Source organism: Pseudophryne corroboree, chromosome 4 (assembly GCF_028390025.1).
Source record: "Pseudophryne corroboree isolate aPseCor3 chromosome 4, aPseCor3.hap2, whole genome shotgun sequence".
NCBI lineage: Eukaryota > Metazoa > Chordata > Amphibia > Anura > Myobatrachidae > Pseudophryne > Pseudophryne corroboree.
Window position 1 is genome coordinate 598,735,281 of NC_086447.1, and position 17,165 is coordinate 598,752,445.

At 42.4% G+C, this 17,165-nt stretch overlaps 1 protein-coding gene across 1 annotated transcript in view; it reads left to right on the forward strand.

The window, feature by feature from the left end:
* The window catches only part of NUP133 (nucleoporin 133), a 456,783-nt gene that overhangs the window by 188,788 nt on the left and 250,830 nt on the right, over nucleotides 1-17,165 (forward strand). Inside the window, exons 11-12 of the mRNA XM_063917554.1 lie at nucleotides 5,585-5,742; nucleotides 8,750-8,841. Coding sequence (XP_063773624.1) covers nucleotides 5,585-5,742; nucleotides 8,750-8,841 — 250 coding nt within the window. The remainder of the gene's footprint in view (nucleotides 1-5,584; nucleotides 5,743-8,749; nucleotides 8,842-17,165) is intronic.

Below are 17,165 nucleotides of genomic sequence, written 5' to 3' on the forward strand. Positions count from 1 at the left end.
ATCAGGGAACTGAAGGTGGAGCTGGGGAGGCCGCAGAAGCTGGGACCGTAAACCACTCAGATCGAGGGGGCTGAAGCGAGTCCCGCTGTGTCCGCGGCGGCAGGCGTTGAGTAGAAATATCCTGTTCCGCGGTGTCGATACCCAGCTTGGAGAGCAGCGTTTGAGCCTCGGGTATGTTCCTGGCCGTGAGCAGCTTCCCTTGGTGCCAAACCAGGATACGGAAAGGGAAACCCCAGCGGTATTTAACATTATGGCGGGAGAGCAGGGAAGTGATGGGTTTAAAGTTTCTACGTTTGGCCAGGGTGAGCGGGGATAAGTCCTGGAAGATCTGCAGGGGGGGTATTCTGGAAAGTCACAGATCCCAGCCGTCGGGCTTCTCTCATAATGGCCTCTTTCGCAGTGAAGTAGTGCAGTCGGAGGATGACATCCCTGGGCTGGGAGGAGTCTTGAGAGCGAGGTCGCAGGGCTCGATGCGCTCGATCTAGGAGATGTTCTTCAGGGGTGTCAGGTGACAGGTGGGCAAAGAGTCGCTTAAGGTAAAGATCAAGGTGGGCCGCCTCGACCTGCTCAGGAATACCCCGAATCCTCAGGTTATTTCTCCTCGCCCTATTGTCTTGGTCCTCATGCTCCTCCTGCAACTGGGCAACATCTTGGCGGAGTTGATGGAAGTCGGTCTCGACCGCTTGCTGGAACGACACCACCTCTTCCACTCGTCGTTCAAGTTGATCCGTTCTGGAGCCAATGTCGGCAATATCGGATTTCAAGGAGTGAAGAGCCTGGGCAGAGGTTTTAACATCCCGCATCTCCTTAAGGAGGGAAAGAAAGTCCCTGCGGGTAAGGGGTGTGAGATCGTCATCTTCGGCCTCAGAATCGGAGGGACCATGGGGGGGTTCAGGAGCATCAGGCCTGCTCTTGGCCGGGGTGCTCTTTTTAGTAAGGAATGGTGTGAGGTCGGACCCCTGTGACTTTTTGCCACCCCGGGGCATCGTGAACATATGAGAGAGGGGGAGGACAGCAGGGTGGGAGGTAGAGAAGGCGCTCCAGCAGTAAGACTCAGGACCAGGGGGGGTAAGGCGGGGACCCTAGAGAAGCATCATGACGTGGCCAGCCGAGCAAGGCTGGTGGGACAGGACTGGGGGGCTTCGGCAGAGAGGGGAGCCCACGTGGTCCCGGAGAGGTGCCAGACAGTCAGAGGCTGCAGGAGACAGGGCACTCTGGAGGTCCACCCCCGTCTAGGAACTGCAGAGATGAGACACAGACCAGCCAGTGACCGGGGCAGCACCAGGACCAGGCAGCAGGGGAAAGGGCGTCTGTGCTTGGTAGCAGTAAAGGCACCCCCGGGGCCGGGAGGGGCAGGAGGCCGCAGGGAGGCGCAGGAGCGTGCAGGGCCAGAGAGGGAGCCGAGGCCCTCAGGCAGGGTATAATATGGGCTCCGGAGGGCTGAAGCAGGGGGGATCTCCAACGCGCGTCCTGAGCCGCAGGAGTGACAGAGAGGTGCAGGCCGTCAGGGGAGACGGAGAAGGCAGAGCCCTCCAGACAACGGCAGCACAGGGGGATGGGGTCCGGCCAAATAATCTAGATAGGGCCGGTGAAATAGTGGAGGCCCACGGAGCCAGCCACAGGACAAGAGCGCAGGAGGGACGGGACGGTGCTCCCCCCGGTGCTCCAACCAGGGCCCACGGCGGCAGGCTCCCACGGGGAGGGAGTGTAAGGCTACAGTGGGGAGAGAAACGTCTCCGGGCAGAAGGGCGGCTCACCTCTGCTTTATGCGGCGCCACCCGGGTCGTGCGTCTCCTGCGGCTCCCCCCGGCTCACGAGGTCCAAGATGGCCGCCGGGACTCCGGACTCCTCCTGCCCTCCCCGAGCACCACCAGTCACAGCGGTCCCGAAGAAGGGGGTCCGGGCATAGGCGGCAGGACGAGGGTCCCCGGCAGGCTCTCCCCGGGCAGGTACAGTAGGTGGCCGGCAGCGCCGGACCGAAATCGAGGCCCCGGCGTCTGGATGGTGGACAGGCCGCAATCCGCAGGAGCCAATAAACCGGCTCCCCGATTCCGCGGTGCTGGTCCACCGCGGAGAGGGGGATCACCTAACAGCAGGGGCCGATGCTTAGGAGGGATATAGGGAACGAGGGGAGAGGCACGGAGGTATTATCTCCACAGCTATAGTGGAGCTCCCCGTTCGTGCTGCCACTCCATATATTTTTTAAGAATGTCCCAATGAATGTCTTTTGTTAAGATGTCCCAATGCTTGCCTACAATGCATTCCAATTGCTTATGCTGTGAGGTATACTTAGTGATAAATCTAACCCCTTCTGTTCCTTTGTTTTCTTTGTTGCACATCATAACCTTTATTAATAAACTGTTCTTCCATTTAATTTGCTTGTTCATCAAACATCTCCACCGTTGTACAATTCCGTCGGAGTCTTTGAAATTGGCTCAGAGGAATGCTGCGGATCCAATTGTTATTATGATTGCTATTAAAATCGAAGTACGAATTACAATTGGTCGGTTTTTCATAATTTTTGGTTAACAATTGCTCATTTTCAATGAAAATTGTAAAATCTAAAAAAAATTGCCTCTTGTGTGCTTACTTGAAAAGTTAACTCAATATTTTTGGAGTTAGAGTTTAAATATGTGCAAAAATACTCCAGGGATTTTTTATCCCCGCCCCAAATGAACAGGACATCATCTATATAACGCAGCCAGAGCACTAGGGTGGCACCTCATTTGTGTCCCGCCCATATGGCATGATCCTCCCAATGGGACATAAATACATTTGCATAACTATGTGCCACCCTAGTGCCCATCGCTGTCCCAGAGGTCTGCATATAATAATCACCTTCATACCAGAAAAAGTTGTTTGTTAAAATCAATGACAGACTGTCCAGAATAGAATTTATTGTGCTTTCACACACTTTTCCCTTCTCAAGATGATAGCCCACTGCTTCCATACCATTATGATGATGTATACAGGTATATAAGGCTTTCACATCAGCTGTTACTAATCTATACCCTTCTTGCCATTTTATAGCCTTCATTTTATTGATAACCGCTATGGTGTCCTTAACATATGATCTGTTCATGACAACTAATGGCTGTATTTTGTTATCAATAAAACTGAACAAGTTTGATGTAATTGAATTTATCCCTGCAATAATAGGGCGACCTGGTGGGTTATTTTTGCACTTATGTACTTTGGGAAATACGTATAAAACAGGAATTGCTGGTGTTTCAATCCCCATATATCCTTTCTCTTCCTCAGTTATAGTTCCATTAAAAGTATATAAATTCAAGAGGCCATCCATTTTTTTCTGAATTTTTACAGATTGGTCCCCTTTTAATTTTTTGTATGTTTTCTTATCGCCTAGTTGGCGCAAAACCTCCGCATGATAATCATCCCTATTTAATATCACTACCCGCCGCCTTTGTCGGCGGGTTTTATTATAATTTGGTTGATACTGTTTAGGGATTTCAATGCTTGCCTTTCCTTTGATGTTAAATTCCTATTTCTTTGTGGTTTGAGACACATCTTCTCTAGGTCCTCTCTCACTAGACGTTCAAATGTCTCCACAAAGCAGCCTCTCTTATGTTTTGGAAAAAAAAATTGATTTTTTTTTTTTTTTTCTTAAAGACTTTCACACTGTCCTCTAAGGTGGCTATTTAATTTTCTTTTTTCCTTTCTATTTGTTTTTCTGCAAAGAATCGTTTTAATGATAATTTGCGCACAAATTGCTGAAGGTCTATAAACACCTCAAACTCATCTACTTTGAAGGCGCAAACTTAAGACCTTTCCGTAGAAGATCTTGTTCCTCTTTAGTTAGGGTATAGCTGCTAAGGTTGTATATTTTTGTTTACCACTGTCATCTTTTGTTTGCTCCTGTTTTTCCACCTCCATTTCTGGATTAGTTTCCTTTGTTGATCTTATTTTTTGTCTTTTTTTTTCTTAGATATATTTTTATACACACCTGCTCTACAACCCCTCTTGTTTTTCTTGGCGTTTATACGTTCACCCTTTGTCGGTGTCTTATCCCTAAAAAATTATGCATTGTGGAGCTTTCTTGGTATACTACAATTTACTCCTCTGTCTCACCTGTAGAGTCCACAGTGATATCTGGATTGCTATAAACAGAGTATTGTGTGGAAAACATAGATACATTTGCCAACCAACAAGCATGGCCTTATATTCCCTGAACACCTGCAATTGTGTCACTTGTGTCACCAGTATCAGTGTGTGTTAGCTGAATACATGCAACTCCTTAGCTGTAAACATTGTGCTAGGAGCCATGGGGAGTGTATTCCACACAAGGCTTGTCTAATCATAGAAATGAATAGGTGTCAACTGCTGCTTGGCAAGGATGCCCATCTTGTGAGGATATCAGGATTAAACAATAGTTAGCAGCTCTCTAACACCTGTACGTAATTAGTGCAGTATTATATTAAATATGTATACATACTGGTTCCGTGCAATTATACAGTAGATGTGTATATACTGATTCTTTATTTTCTGCACTCATAATGTGAGTGCAGAAAATGAAGGGGTAATATTGCAGTATACGCACACAGTGTTCACAACATACAATAGAAATAGAACTTGAAATAGGGTAACGCAACACCAATTACCTTATTTCAAGTTCCATTTCCATTGTATGTTGTGAACACTGTGTGTGTGTATACTGCAATTTTACCCCCTCCTTATTTTCTGCACTCACCATAGTCGATGTTATGAGATAATACGTGTTCAACCAAGTAAACTGCTCTTGGGCAGTATAAATACTGTTTAGCTTTATTATCCTTGACAATATTGAATCTAGTAAATACACATCTACTGTATTATTGCAATGAACCAGTATGTATACATATTTTCTGTAATACTGCACATACTACATACAGGGGTTAGAGCGCTGCTAACTGTTTAATGTTATATATTCATAGCGCCGCATGATTGTGACAGCAGTTCCTGAACCTAACCTGTCAACGACAACAACCCGGTGCGGCTGCAGGGGACGGCTTCGGTATTGCTCTGTGTACTGTGTCTGTGTGCCCTGTCTGTAGTCCCAGTGAGAGGAAGCCGCGGGGAATAGGATGTGAAGCCAGCAGGGCTAAAGGATACGGCAGCTGAGAGCCAGGCAGAACTAGACTAGCACAGAGGCTGGGCTTTCCGTTGACCACCAATGAAAGCGCCAGCATTGTGACTTGGGGGAGCTACTATTTGACAGGTTAGCTCTTCTAAAATCCAGTCACCAGGACTATAATTTTATTCGCCATGGCGACCTGGCCCCGGGATTTGTCGAGCCCTGATGTATGCATATGTCGCTGACTATGCATGCTCCAACGCATCGTCAGCGACATTGCCAGTGAGGGCCATGCTACCGAAGGCGGCATGGCCCCTGCTCCCCCTGTTGCTCGTCGCTGCCGGCATCGAAATACAGTAATTCTATTTGACACAGTATTTACTTAGAATTCTTTTTTTTGTCTCTATTACAGGGCTCTTTTCCTTTTTTTTGTATTTTATTTAATTTTTGATTTATAAATAGCTTGTATTGTATTGAGGTTTTATATACATATATAATATTTTTTTTCTCCAGGAGATTATATTATTGGAGCTGGGTCCTGCACAGATCTGCCAGTCTTCTTTACCAGGAATAGTGGCCTTCTTGCAATTGTTGCTCGGGAAAATGTGTCTGTGTTACCAGAAGATGTGGAAGATTCTCTCTGTTCATCAGTGGCTGGACCTAGTAATCAGGTAAAGTGTAGATTTTAACAAAAATTGTTTGGGTTTGTTTTTATTATTTATTTTGAATATGAGAATATGGTAACACTGCAAAGTACTGTAGGTTTTCTCTCACAGTGTGTTGTGGCAAACCGAACCATGGGCTTTCCCCATAAGCCTACATTATATACTGTATGCAAGGTTAAGTTTTATCTTTTTACCTTTGGGAGAAGAACACATGTCCTTTTGGCCATACATTAATAGTATTATGACAAAATTCACATACTGTACCACTGTGAATGTAATAGTTGTCCTGTCATTACATATAATCGTATTATAATACAGAGACCTGTCTTCCGTTCCGTGTCCGCGTCTAGTCTCAATCGTGGTGCATAGCCTTGTTCGACCGAATGCGTATCTTTAGTTAGTCAATTAATCCACAATTGAAAGACATTGTAACTGAAATAAATAAAGTAAAAAAACACAAGGTAATAAAGACGCTAGCAAGGAAATCCGGTCATTCAGTGGCATGTGTATTTGTTGTGAACAGTGTCAAAGTCGAAAAATATTGTAATGTATACACCGTGTACTAACCACACACACATGCCCGCTGCGCGTCCACTTGTTCCGCCGTGCGTGCGCATATCCGCAATTTGCATATGATCGCTCCCGCGGACCTGCGCGTGGTATGGGTATTTACGGCGGAGTTTGTGAGCGCATAGAGGGTTATCAGAACATTACATATTTAACCCAAATAGTGCACATTGTACACATAGCCCCCTGCACCACATCAGAAAGAAATAGCTATTTAAAATGGTTACAGAACAAAGGGATTCACCTTTACAGGATAGGAGAGGACAGAACAAGGTTACAAGGTGGTGTTTGGTATCCACCTGTAGGGTATTTTAAGGGAAACATTCTGGTGTTGGTTTGAGGAAGATCGCATGTTCCTGAGGATAGTTAGATGCAGAAGCAGAATATAGGTTTAAACTGTATTTACTGTATATTATGTATGCGGGGGGAATCCAGAGGAGACCACCCACAAGAGCAGTTAAGAAAGACATCGCCCACCTATTCAAACAGACCTATGACCTCTCCTGTACTGTAAATGACCATCCCTGTGTCCAATGAACAAAGAAATTACAGTATCCATTGTGTTATGTTTTGGATGAAGTGAATAAAGAGAGCCTGCAGCAGGTTTGGTCACACAAGACTCTGAACGCTATCTACCTGATGAGCGGAGGACTGGTCCAGGTTGCGCAAGCGAATATTCTCACGTATGTACATTGACTGTAGCCATTATTCGGTTGTAGATTTATCTTGTTAGCCTTGTAGTGTATAATTTGTATTGTTATCCCCTTTCAAATAATCCACTGTGGCGTTAGAACCCAGCGGTGAACTACATATCGGTGTTGTGTCCTCATTTCCCTGCTAAGGTTTAAAGCATATTACATTACCTAACTGTATAAGGTTTAAAAGTGTATTGATAAGGTGTGTACGCGCTGCGGGTACTTTGTACCGTCAGCGCTGCATAAGGTTTAAGGTGTAACATCATTGCAGTGCTTTGCTGCATAAGGTTTAAAGTTTCATCATATAATTGCATTGTATTACTAATAAGGTTTAAAGTATATCAATTGAGTGTGTATGCGCTGTGCGTACTTTGTTCCCCAGCGCGGCGTGTGTACGCTAAGTACGTACAACGTACGGGACTCTGTATCGCAAATAGCGTACAAAGTGCGTAGTGTGTATCTTAAGTATAGCGGCCGCAGCGGCTCTATGGTAAGAGTGTGTTTAAAGGTATAGCTTTATGGTGTAAGATAATATCAACATTATCAACAGCATGTATTGCAACTGATATATTATAACTCATCCATAGAAAGTATATGAATTTAGAGATCTAAAAATCACTTTGACAAATGGTTTTTGTTTGCTTTATTATTATAATTCAAATTATCTCTGGAATACCAGGTCCAGCTGGTCATTGATTGCAAATTTTACATGTTGCAATACCCTTGTAATGTAATAGTGGGTTTATCCAATTCCTTTCAAACAGTATCTACGTTAGGACCAATAATTTTCCTTTCTATTTAAATCACGTAGTTTCAACGTGATGTAGTTATGTGGCTGGCAGTCACTTTATAAAGAAATCGGAATCCCGAACTCTGCCCAGCCTGACAGTCGGCATGCTGACTAACAGGGGCTATTCCCACTCCTGGGTGTCCACGACAACGATAGAGTGGGAATAAAACCTTCGGCAAGTGCAGCAAGCCACCAAGCCAGCAAGGGGCTTCCTTGCGCTAGCGCCCCCCCTGCCGACAATCTAGGGACCGGGGTCGGTATGGTGACCTCTGGGATCCCAACCGCCGGTCTCCCAATACCATCCCGTCTCCACAGCGCAGTGTAGAGAATATATAAAGTAACAGGGAAACTCAGTAAATATAAGTTGACATATCTTTGGAAAAAAACAGAGACTCCGATCCCTCCTTGATTTATAATTGTTTTCTATGTTGAGCTGTTAGCTTGTCACATAGTTATGGTTCTTTCTCCATACAGACTGGTTATACAGAAAACTGAGTTTAGGTGGAGATAGGAGAGGTTATATGGGCTGGAGGGGGGCAGAGTTATCTCTTAACCTTTTTAAATGCCTAATAATATATTCTAAACAGATAATGAACTAAATTGTAAAAAGTGCACTGGATAATGCACGCTATGACACAGTGCAGAAATAAGAGACCTCTTGATAAGCAGTTTACATCATTTGTCCATCTCCCCATTGCTAGAGCACAGGATTGCTCAACCATAGTACACCACATTTTATAGACAGCTTTCAGTTCCAGAATCCACCTCTGTGGCAATATCCATTTCCAAATTAATCATCTACTATACAGTATACAGTCTTCCATTGTTGGTATAGATCTGTAGTGCCATGATGCAGCTCTTATGCAAGCTTCTGAGAGTGTGCATGTTGTTTGTAGCAGTCGGCTCATTACATTTGTGTTTTTCTTTGCTAATTAGACATTGGTATTTTCCTCTATTAAAGGGTCCACCGGTAGACATGCTTTCAAGGGGAGAGATTATACCCCATGATGATAAGACCAAGTTGTTGAAGGCCTCATTTTTACACTACTGCAGGTAAGGATAAAGAGTATAGAATTTAAGATTAGTTTAATTTAAATTATTTGTTACAGACCAGCCAATACATTTTGGGTAAGCAGAATTAGCAAAGTGACAATTAAAACTGTTTAAAAGTTACATTAAATTTTAAGCAGTTCAGCATTGTATATATTAATTTTGAACAGTTTGTAGGTATTCTATTTATGACTTAATGCATTAAGCAAACTGTATTAAAATTCAAGTTTGCATATTGGTGTGACCTGTACCCGGACTGATCTCACTCATTGTGGGAGAGAAGCTGATATGAAGAACATGTTTTATTTTTTTCTCCATAATGTGTATATTTCCATGTATTGATATTGTACGATGTTACATTTCTAAGTTTCTAAGTCCTAAAACAAACAACTGCTGTCATTAAGTAATTCATAACAGCAAGTTTTATTTTATATATAATATATATAATTTACTTTATTTCATAGTTTGGTTTCTGCATATTGTAGTTCTTAAATATTATTATAGTTATGTAGCATTTTTCTTGTAAACATGAAATGTAACAGTAAATTGGAATTATTGCGCCATTAAATGCGACAATTTTTAACTACAGGTGGTTTCCTATATCTGGAATGCTTGGGGCCAGAAGTATTTTAGATTACAGATGTTTCCTTAATTTGAAATATTTGCATACTATGTTGAGAGATCTTAGGGATCCAATTAGCTCCTATAGGGGTTGATTCAATTCAGCGCGATATGGATAGTGCCAGTAAATGGTTCCCGGAGCTATTCAATTCAGCACGCTATGTCGGTGAATGCCGGTACTTGTGACTTTTAAACTGGGTGTTTAGTCGCGAGAACAGACATTCTCCGACTTAAGTGCCTGCCGCGATGCTGTTTGTGCCTCACTAAGGCACAAAACTGCTATGCGTCACTAATTTTGTTGGATTTCTGTTTTCACCTCAGGAGGTGTGCGAGTAGATATGCTGTAGTCATACTTAACAGCGTGCTGAATTGAATAGCTCCAGTACCTCCTTCCCGCCGCCACTATTTACAGCATGCTCAATTGAAATGACCCCAAAGCCACACTTTTATCTGGGAATTTGCTTCGGGAGACTCATGCACACAAAGCATAATATCCGATAAGCAGCCCTCATAGTCGTGATATCACATGGGTCTTGGATACTTGTCCTGGATCCCATGTGTTATCAGCTGATAGCGAGTCCTTTTTTGGCTCCTAAAAACGGGCTATAATTGGCAGGCCCGATAATGACCATAATAATGATTATCGACCAGTAATCTAGCACAGCTGATAGGATACCCCCCATAGTCACCCATAGAAGAGAAAATACTCACAGGCAACGATAGGAAAAGACACACCCACACACGTGCGCACACAGAAAAAAGATACAAATGCACATAGGCACCGATAGAAAAAACAGACACAGAGGCATCCACAGGAAAAAACAAAACTAGCCCACGGGCCCCTATAGGAAAATAATAACATGCATACAGACACTGTATGCCCACTTACATCTAGCCTCCCTGCACACCAAACAGCCCTTGTAGTCACTCCATGCCATGGCGTGACTCTGTAGCACCAAACATCTTTATGTGCAACTTTTTCTATTAAAATGCGTCTTTTGAGCAATATGGTGCAAATAGGATGCACATGCAGCTACTGGTGATTAAAATTATATGTGGCATGCCTATATTCTGCTTGCTACCATGGCTGTAACATACTATTTCGTATGCAGTTAAAACTGTAGACACACAGAGAATATAGGCATGCAGCATATTTTAATCAGCAGTCTGTTTGTCCTATTCACATAGCAAATAAGACGCATTTTCTGCAAAAAAAAAAAAAGCCAGATGCTAACGGACCATTCAGCTCACTCACACCAGGCATCTTCCGCTACGTGGCGTATTGCGGCAAGATGTATGAGGACACATCTGTAGGATTTGTATGACAAAACTAACACATGGGCCCCACATGAAAATAATAAAACACATAAAGTCGCATCATGGAAAAAAAACAAAAACAAAAAAACCCACTTATTTTAAAATAATAAAACTTGTTAACTTTGTATGAAAAAATAAAAGTTGCGTGGGTGAAGCTGACAGGGTGGAGCCTAACACTGCCGACTGGGGATGGCCGCACAGGCAAGCAGCCTGGAGAAGAGGAAGACTAGGCAGCGCTAGCAGGGACCGAGACAGTAGGAGGTTGGACCGGGAGGCACCAACCAAAGGGGCAGGTAGCCGCGGGTGGGACTGGTGGTGGGACACTTTATTATACAGGCGGGCAGTAATGTGTGTGTAGGTGTCACACATGCAGCATGCAAACCACTTAAGTCATTCTTTCTAACTTACATTGACAAAGGGTCAGGTCTGTCAAAGCTTAACATTTACAGTAAATGTTTTACCTGATTCATTGCTTCATGTCTATAGCATTCACAGTTCAGTGCTGTCTGCTTTAAGGGAGAGATGTACTAAACAGTGATAAGAGTGAAGAAGTGAGCCATTGTAGAAGTTTGCTATGGCAACCAATCAGATGCTCTGTATAATTTTTTAATATATGAATACATCAGTTACAGAGGGAAAAGGGCCCTAATTTGCACACCTTAATTAGGTAGTGAGGTGCTACTCTGCTTGAGACTTAGTAAAGTGTACAGAGGGAAAAGGTAGCAGGTGCACTCTCACACTAGCTCAACCTGTAGTAACCAGAGGCACTTAGCATATTCCTGGCCAGGGCTATGAGCTTACCCACCGCATCAAGGTAGCCTCTCATTGGGTAAGTCCCTAACACTAACTATAGGGGTTCAGGTCCGGGGGGCAGGACACCCCAGAGCCACCCAGCCAGACAACCCCAGGGCATCGCAGCAGTGATAAAAATATAGGGTTAAAGAGGTAGGAGCAGCTGTTGCTGCATGTGTGAATAATGTGAGGATTAAAAGAAAATTATGTGAAGGTGTTACATATATATAAAACAAACTATAAGGGCCATGGAGTGATGAAATAGTGTTAAATTGCGATGCCCCAGGGATACCCAGCCACGGCAGGCACAGGGAGACCCGCACCCCAGAGAATTCCCCCCATTATGGACTGCCATAGTAAACAAAATGTAAGAGTCTTACCTCAGTGTGCTCATTCCAAATGTAAAGGCTATAGTGTTGGACTATTTAAAAACAGTTACTACAGGTTGAGCTAGTGTGAGAGTGCACCTGCTACCTTTTCCCTCTGTAATTTTTTAATATGCAAGTTATAAATGTTACTTCAATGCTGATTGGTTGCTATGGGCAACTTCTGCACTGGCTCGTTTCTCCACTCTTATCACTGCTTAGTACATCTCCCCCTAAGTAATTTGTTTTCATCACAGAAAACATTTATTGGTCCGATGGAGCCGTATCACCATACAGTATCTTCATAATCAAAATATAAAGAACACATATTTTCCGAGTATTTCATTCCACTGATAGATTCTTATATCACCAAACTCTGCATGAGACCTGATATAATAATTTTTTCTCAACCACATCTCTCCTTTGACATATTCCTTCTTCTGTTCCTCCTATTATAAGGTTGATAGAATGGTGATCAACCGTCAATATTATAATTTTGTTTTCTTTTAAAACAGACTGCACTTTAACAATTATACAAATTAATTATATCTGTTAAGTATATACAAACAGACTACACCCAGAACATAATAGGTTGGATTGTGAATAAAGTACATTGAACCTTGATTAATCTCCTTAAATCCCTAAATACTGTAGGGATTTTCTAGAGTCGTTATCACCAACAATAAATCTGTCATAGCCCAGTTACAACAGGCTTAGTGTTGTTTCCTGTTACTGGACACAGGAAAATTAGGCACCCATATATAAAATGTATTATTTAATGATACAACTCATTGCATATGATAAATGGTGCTCCAGCCAATTGGCTCCTACTATGTTTGTAAAATGATAGTTGGGAGCTGGTTGGCTGGAGCAACATTTATCATACGCACCAAGTCTTCTCATACACAAGGAGTTTTATTACTCATTGATGAATGGGTCCCTTAGTTTTATGTGATTAAAGAAGGATCCCTGTGTATAGGATGCAGTTAAAATATCATCTGACGGGATCCTGGTGTTTAGGAGACCCGACACCCAGTGAAATACTGCCTGACACAATCCCGACCTCCGCAGGGTATTCCCACTCCGTAGGTGTTTCCACGCCACTAACCGAGTTGGAATATAACCTGTGGCGAGCAAAGCCAGTCACCGGGCCCAAAGCGTGACAAGCCCGTGAGTGTACTCGTTGCCTCACTGCCGGGATTCCAACAGATGGGGTGCAGCTGTCTGTATACTGACATCCGTCATCCTGTCTATCGGTAAAACATACCGATTCCCTGTCTATACAAGGCAATTGGAAAGTAGCTTATAAATTAGCCACAATGGGGAATATAAATGATAAACAACACAGAATAACAAAGATGTTCCCAACTTCTATTTAGAGGCTGAAACAAGTCCAGAATAACAGGTAATAAATAGTGGCATCAATAAAATTATCATGAGTAATTAAAAATAATTATTTAGAAGCAGTGGTATGTTATCTTAATGTTGTTGTTTTTTTATTATATATTTTTAATATATTTACAATACGTAATAAAGATGTCGCATATCCATGACAATAGGCGTATGCCTAAATAGCTGATTCAAATAAAGATATAACCAGAATTAAATTCAATAATATCAATCTACGCATAGTCATAGTCGTAGTAACCAAAAATACAGGTAGCCATATAAATTATTATTATAATAAATGATTATGTACAAACAGTTGTAACACTAACAGCATTAATATCACAATGAATATCAAAAATCCAGTTGGGGGGAGCCGTGCAGCACAATAACACATGATCCCCAACATTTCCTCAGGGCCAAATAGGAGATCATAATCAAAAATAACTAATATACTGTATATTAATGGGCCAATTTCCCAAAACGCTCCTTTGTTTATACCACATGGTATTTTTCAGAGATTCTTCAATTCTACCCTTAAATTCCCAGAGAGTGTGGAAATATAGCATTGCCACATATTAAAAATTGTGATGTTAAGCGCTTCTTATTCAAAGAAGTTTCTATCCAATCCTTGTTAAAAACATGGAATAATTTTTTCTGAAACATTTTGTAAGGAGGGTAGAGAAGTTGAAATCCAATTCTGTAAAATAACTTTTACATCCCTTAGCAGTCCTTTGCATCTTTAATGTAGCCTTTTCTGCTGAGAATGGAATATAATGAACTAAATAATAATCTCTAACATCACCCACATTCCTTACTCCCTCCCTTCACCATTATATAAAAGGAAAGGATTGCAAGTCCATCTTCAAAATCAGTGGTGTTCAGAAATGGCTGGGACAAGGACCGATGTGCATTTAAATTACACACTGATGACGTATGATATGCCTCAGTTTTCTCATAGTTCACAATAAAGGATTCTCCTTCACTTCCTGACTTATTTCCATATTGTGCTGATGTAAAATGCTAATAAAGCGCAATGGAATTTGCTGCGCTATATAAGAAACTTAATAAATAAAATAAGTTGACTTCTGGCAAAAACGGTTTGCCCAAAAAATGAATCCATGTAAATATTACTAATGTGTAACGCAGACAGCGTAAAATAGACTTATGATTCTAAAATGTTAAATTGATACCTCCGTTATTCCTGGTCTGCTGTAATTTTAGGAGAGCTTTCATAGAACGTTTGACCTTTCAAAGGAACTTCCTGAATAGAGCATGGATCTTTTAAGTGTAATTTCTTGTAAGTAGAATGGGCAAGGACTGCAGTACATAAAGTAAATGCGGAAATGTTACCATTTCTATTAAGATTACCCTGCCCAAATAATATAACAGAAGATGACTCTAGCCCCGTCGCAATAGATGAGATGGCTTTAGTGGTGTTCAACCCAATAGAGGGTAGACAGGAATTTTGGCAGCTGTATACCTAAATATGTGATTGAGATCTAGGCCAGGACAAAGGTATATACTGTATCTACTCCATAACGGTTGGAAAAACACCTGGTGTCAAGCTGAGACCCATAGACTTGGACATGTTTACCTCAGAACAAGAGACGCTCACAAGTCCCTCAGGATATTTAAAGCAGAAGACAAGGAATCCTTAGGGTTAGTGAAATATACAGGTTGAGTATCCCATATCCAAATATTCCGAAATACAGAATATTCCGAAATACGGAATTTTTTGAGAGAGAGTGAGATAGTGAAACCTTGGTTTTCTGATGACTCAATGTACACAAACTTAGTTTAATACACAAAGTTATTAAAAATATTGTATTAAATGACCTTCAGGCTGTGTGTATAAGGTGTATATGAAACCTAAATGAATTGTGTATATGTACACACACTTTGTTTAATGCACAAAGTTATTAAAAATATTATATTAAATGACCTTCAGGCTGTGTGTATAAGGTGTATATGAAACATAAATGCATTCTGTGCTTAGACTTGGGTCCCATCACCATGATATCTCACTATGGTAAGCAATTATTCCAAAATACGGAATAATTCGGTATCCAAAATGCTTCTGGTCCCAAGCATTTTGGATAAGGGATACTCAACCTGTAATACATCATCCGCAGGAGGACTGTGTAAACCATTAACAGTAGCGAATAAGTCATATATATGAATGGTCAAAGTCTTGTTTTTCAAGAACCTGGAACAGATGTAACGTTCCTATTCTTATTCGAGTTTTACTTACTGTTTTGTTTTGAAGCAATACCATATTTTGCTAATCAAAGGATCTAGTAGTTATGCCATATGATTGTTTTTTAAGATAACAAAAATTTATATTTTATTGTAGTGCTATAAAAAAAAATGGTGCACCACATAAAAATAAACTCTATTGATTTCCTCTTCCTCTTTCGTTTGATCTTGGAGACCCTGCAGACTGTGGGTTTTGAAGAGAGGCTGAGGATTGGGCACAAAATAGTAATGAAACTGAAACTACCACCACCCTGACCTCCCTCTTAGCGGGGTTAAGACCGTGTCGGCAGCTGGCATCTGTCTACCTCTCCACAACCTGTTCTAGGCCCTGGAAGAGAGTCACCAGACACCTGTATGTGCTCTGGGGCCCAAATTGCTCACTCAGGGCCCCCATCCCCCTTATCACCGGCTATGCTGTTGCTGCACATGGAAGCCACAGATGGTATAATATGCGTCCTACACAGCATACGAGAGGCAGCATTGGGCGGCCGAGCAACACAATCCATCTGTATCATACCCTGCCTGGGTGCCACAGCCTACTGCATTATTGCTGGATGGCCAAGGGAACAGTCTGTTTTAACTAGACCAGAGCATTCTCTGGTTCTCCCAGGGTTCTTTACCAGGAGCACATGCTTCTGGTACCTCACAATTCGCTTACTTTACATTTGACTGCGCTATTGTATGACCGTGTATGCTATCTTGGCTGCACCGTGATTGCTACATCTGTATGCAGCTGTAAAATGCAATGTTCATCTTTGCTGCAGTGCATCAAGCTGCATAGTGCTCCATGCTGTGACTATTTGCAGCCGGTGATCGCTACATTAATTCCATCGCAGCTAAGATGAACATCTGTAGGTACCCATAAGTAAGTCACTTTATTCACACACTGCTTCAGAATGATATGAACATCAAATATTAGGCTAAATAGTTGTGGAATAAATTATATACATCTCAATATTAAGGAGAAATTAATACTATCTTTATCTAGGGTGAAAAGACCAATGTAGTGCTGCATAATAATAATCTTGAGTCACACATATTGGTGGATAAGGTACCAGTCAGGGTCCAGTATAAATTGCTGGCGCTTGGGATTTTGGCGGTCATAATACCGATGCCAGGATCTCGATGATGGAAAGATTAACAGGGGCGTTGTTCTCCCCCCTTCCCTACACCCTAACCCTCTGTTCCCGCAGCCTAACCCTAATCTCCCAGTTAGTGCCTGACCCTAACCACCCCCCGGAGGTGCCTAAAGCTAAGTCCCCATCTCCGCTGCCTAACCGAACACCCACCCCCCGCAGCATAACCCTACCCCACCCCACTCTGCGGCCTAAACTTAACCTGACGACTATACTTACGGTCGGGATGCCGGCATCTGTCTCCTGGCCCTTTCGGAGTTCCTGCGTCAGGGTTCTGAAGGGTGTCAGATTTATCAAGCTAGTTTGACGCTTGCAATTAATGCCATCTGAAGATTGTACTGCTGTAGCTAGTGGACTACACTTTGCAGTGTTAATTGGTAGAGGGTTTATTCAGAACACTCACTAGCAATGGCTGCTCGTGTGCAGGAGTCCAGTTATAGTAGTGAAGAGG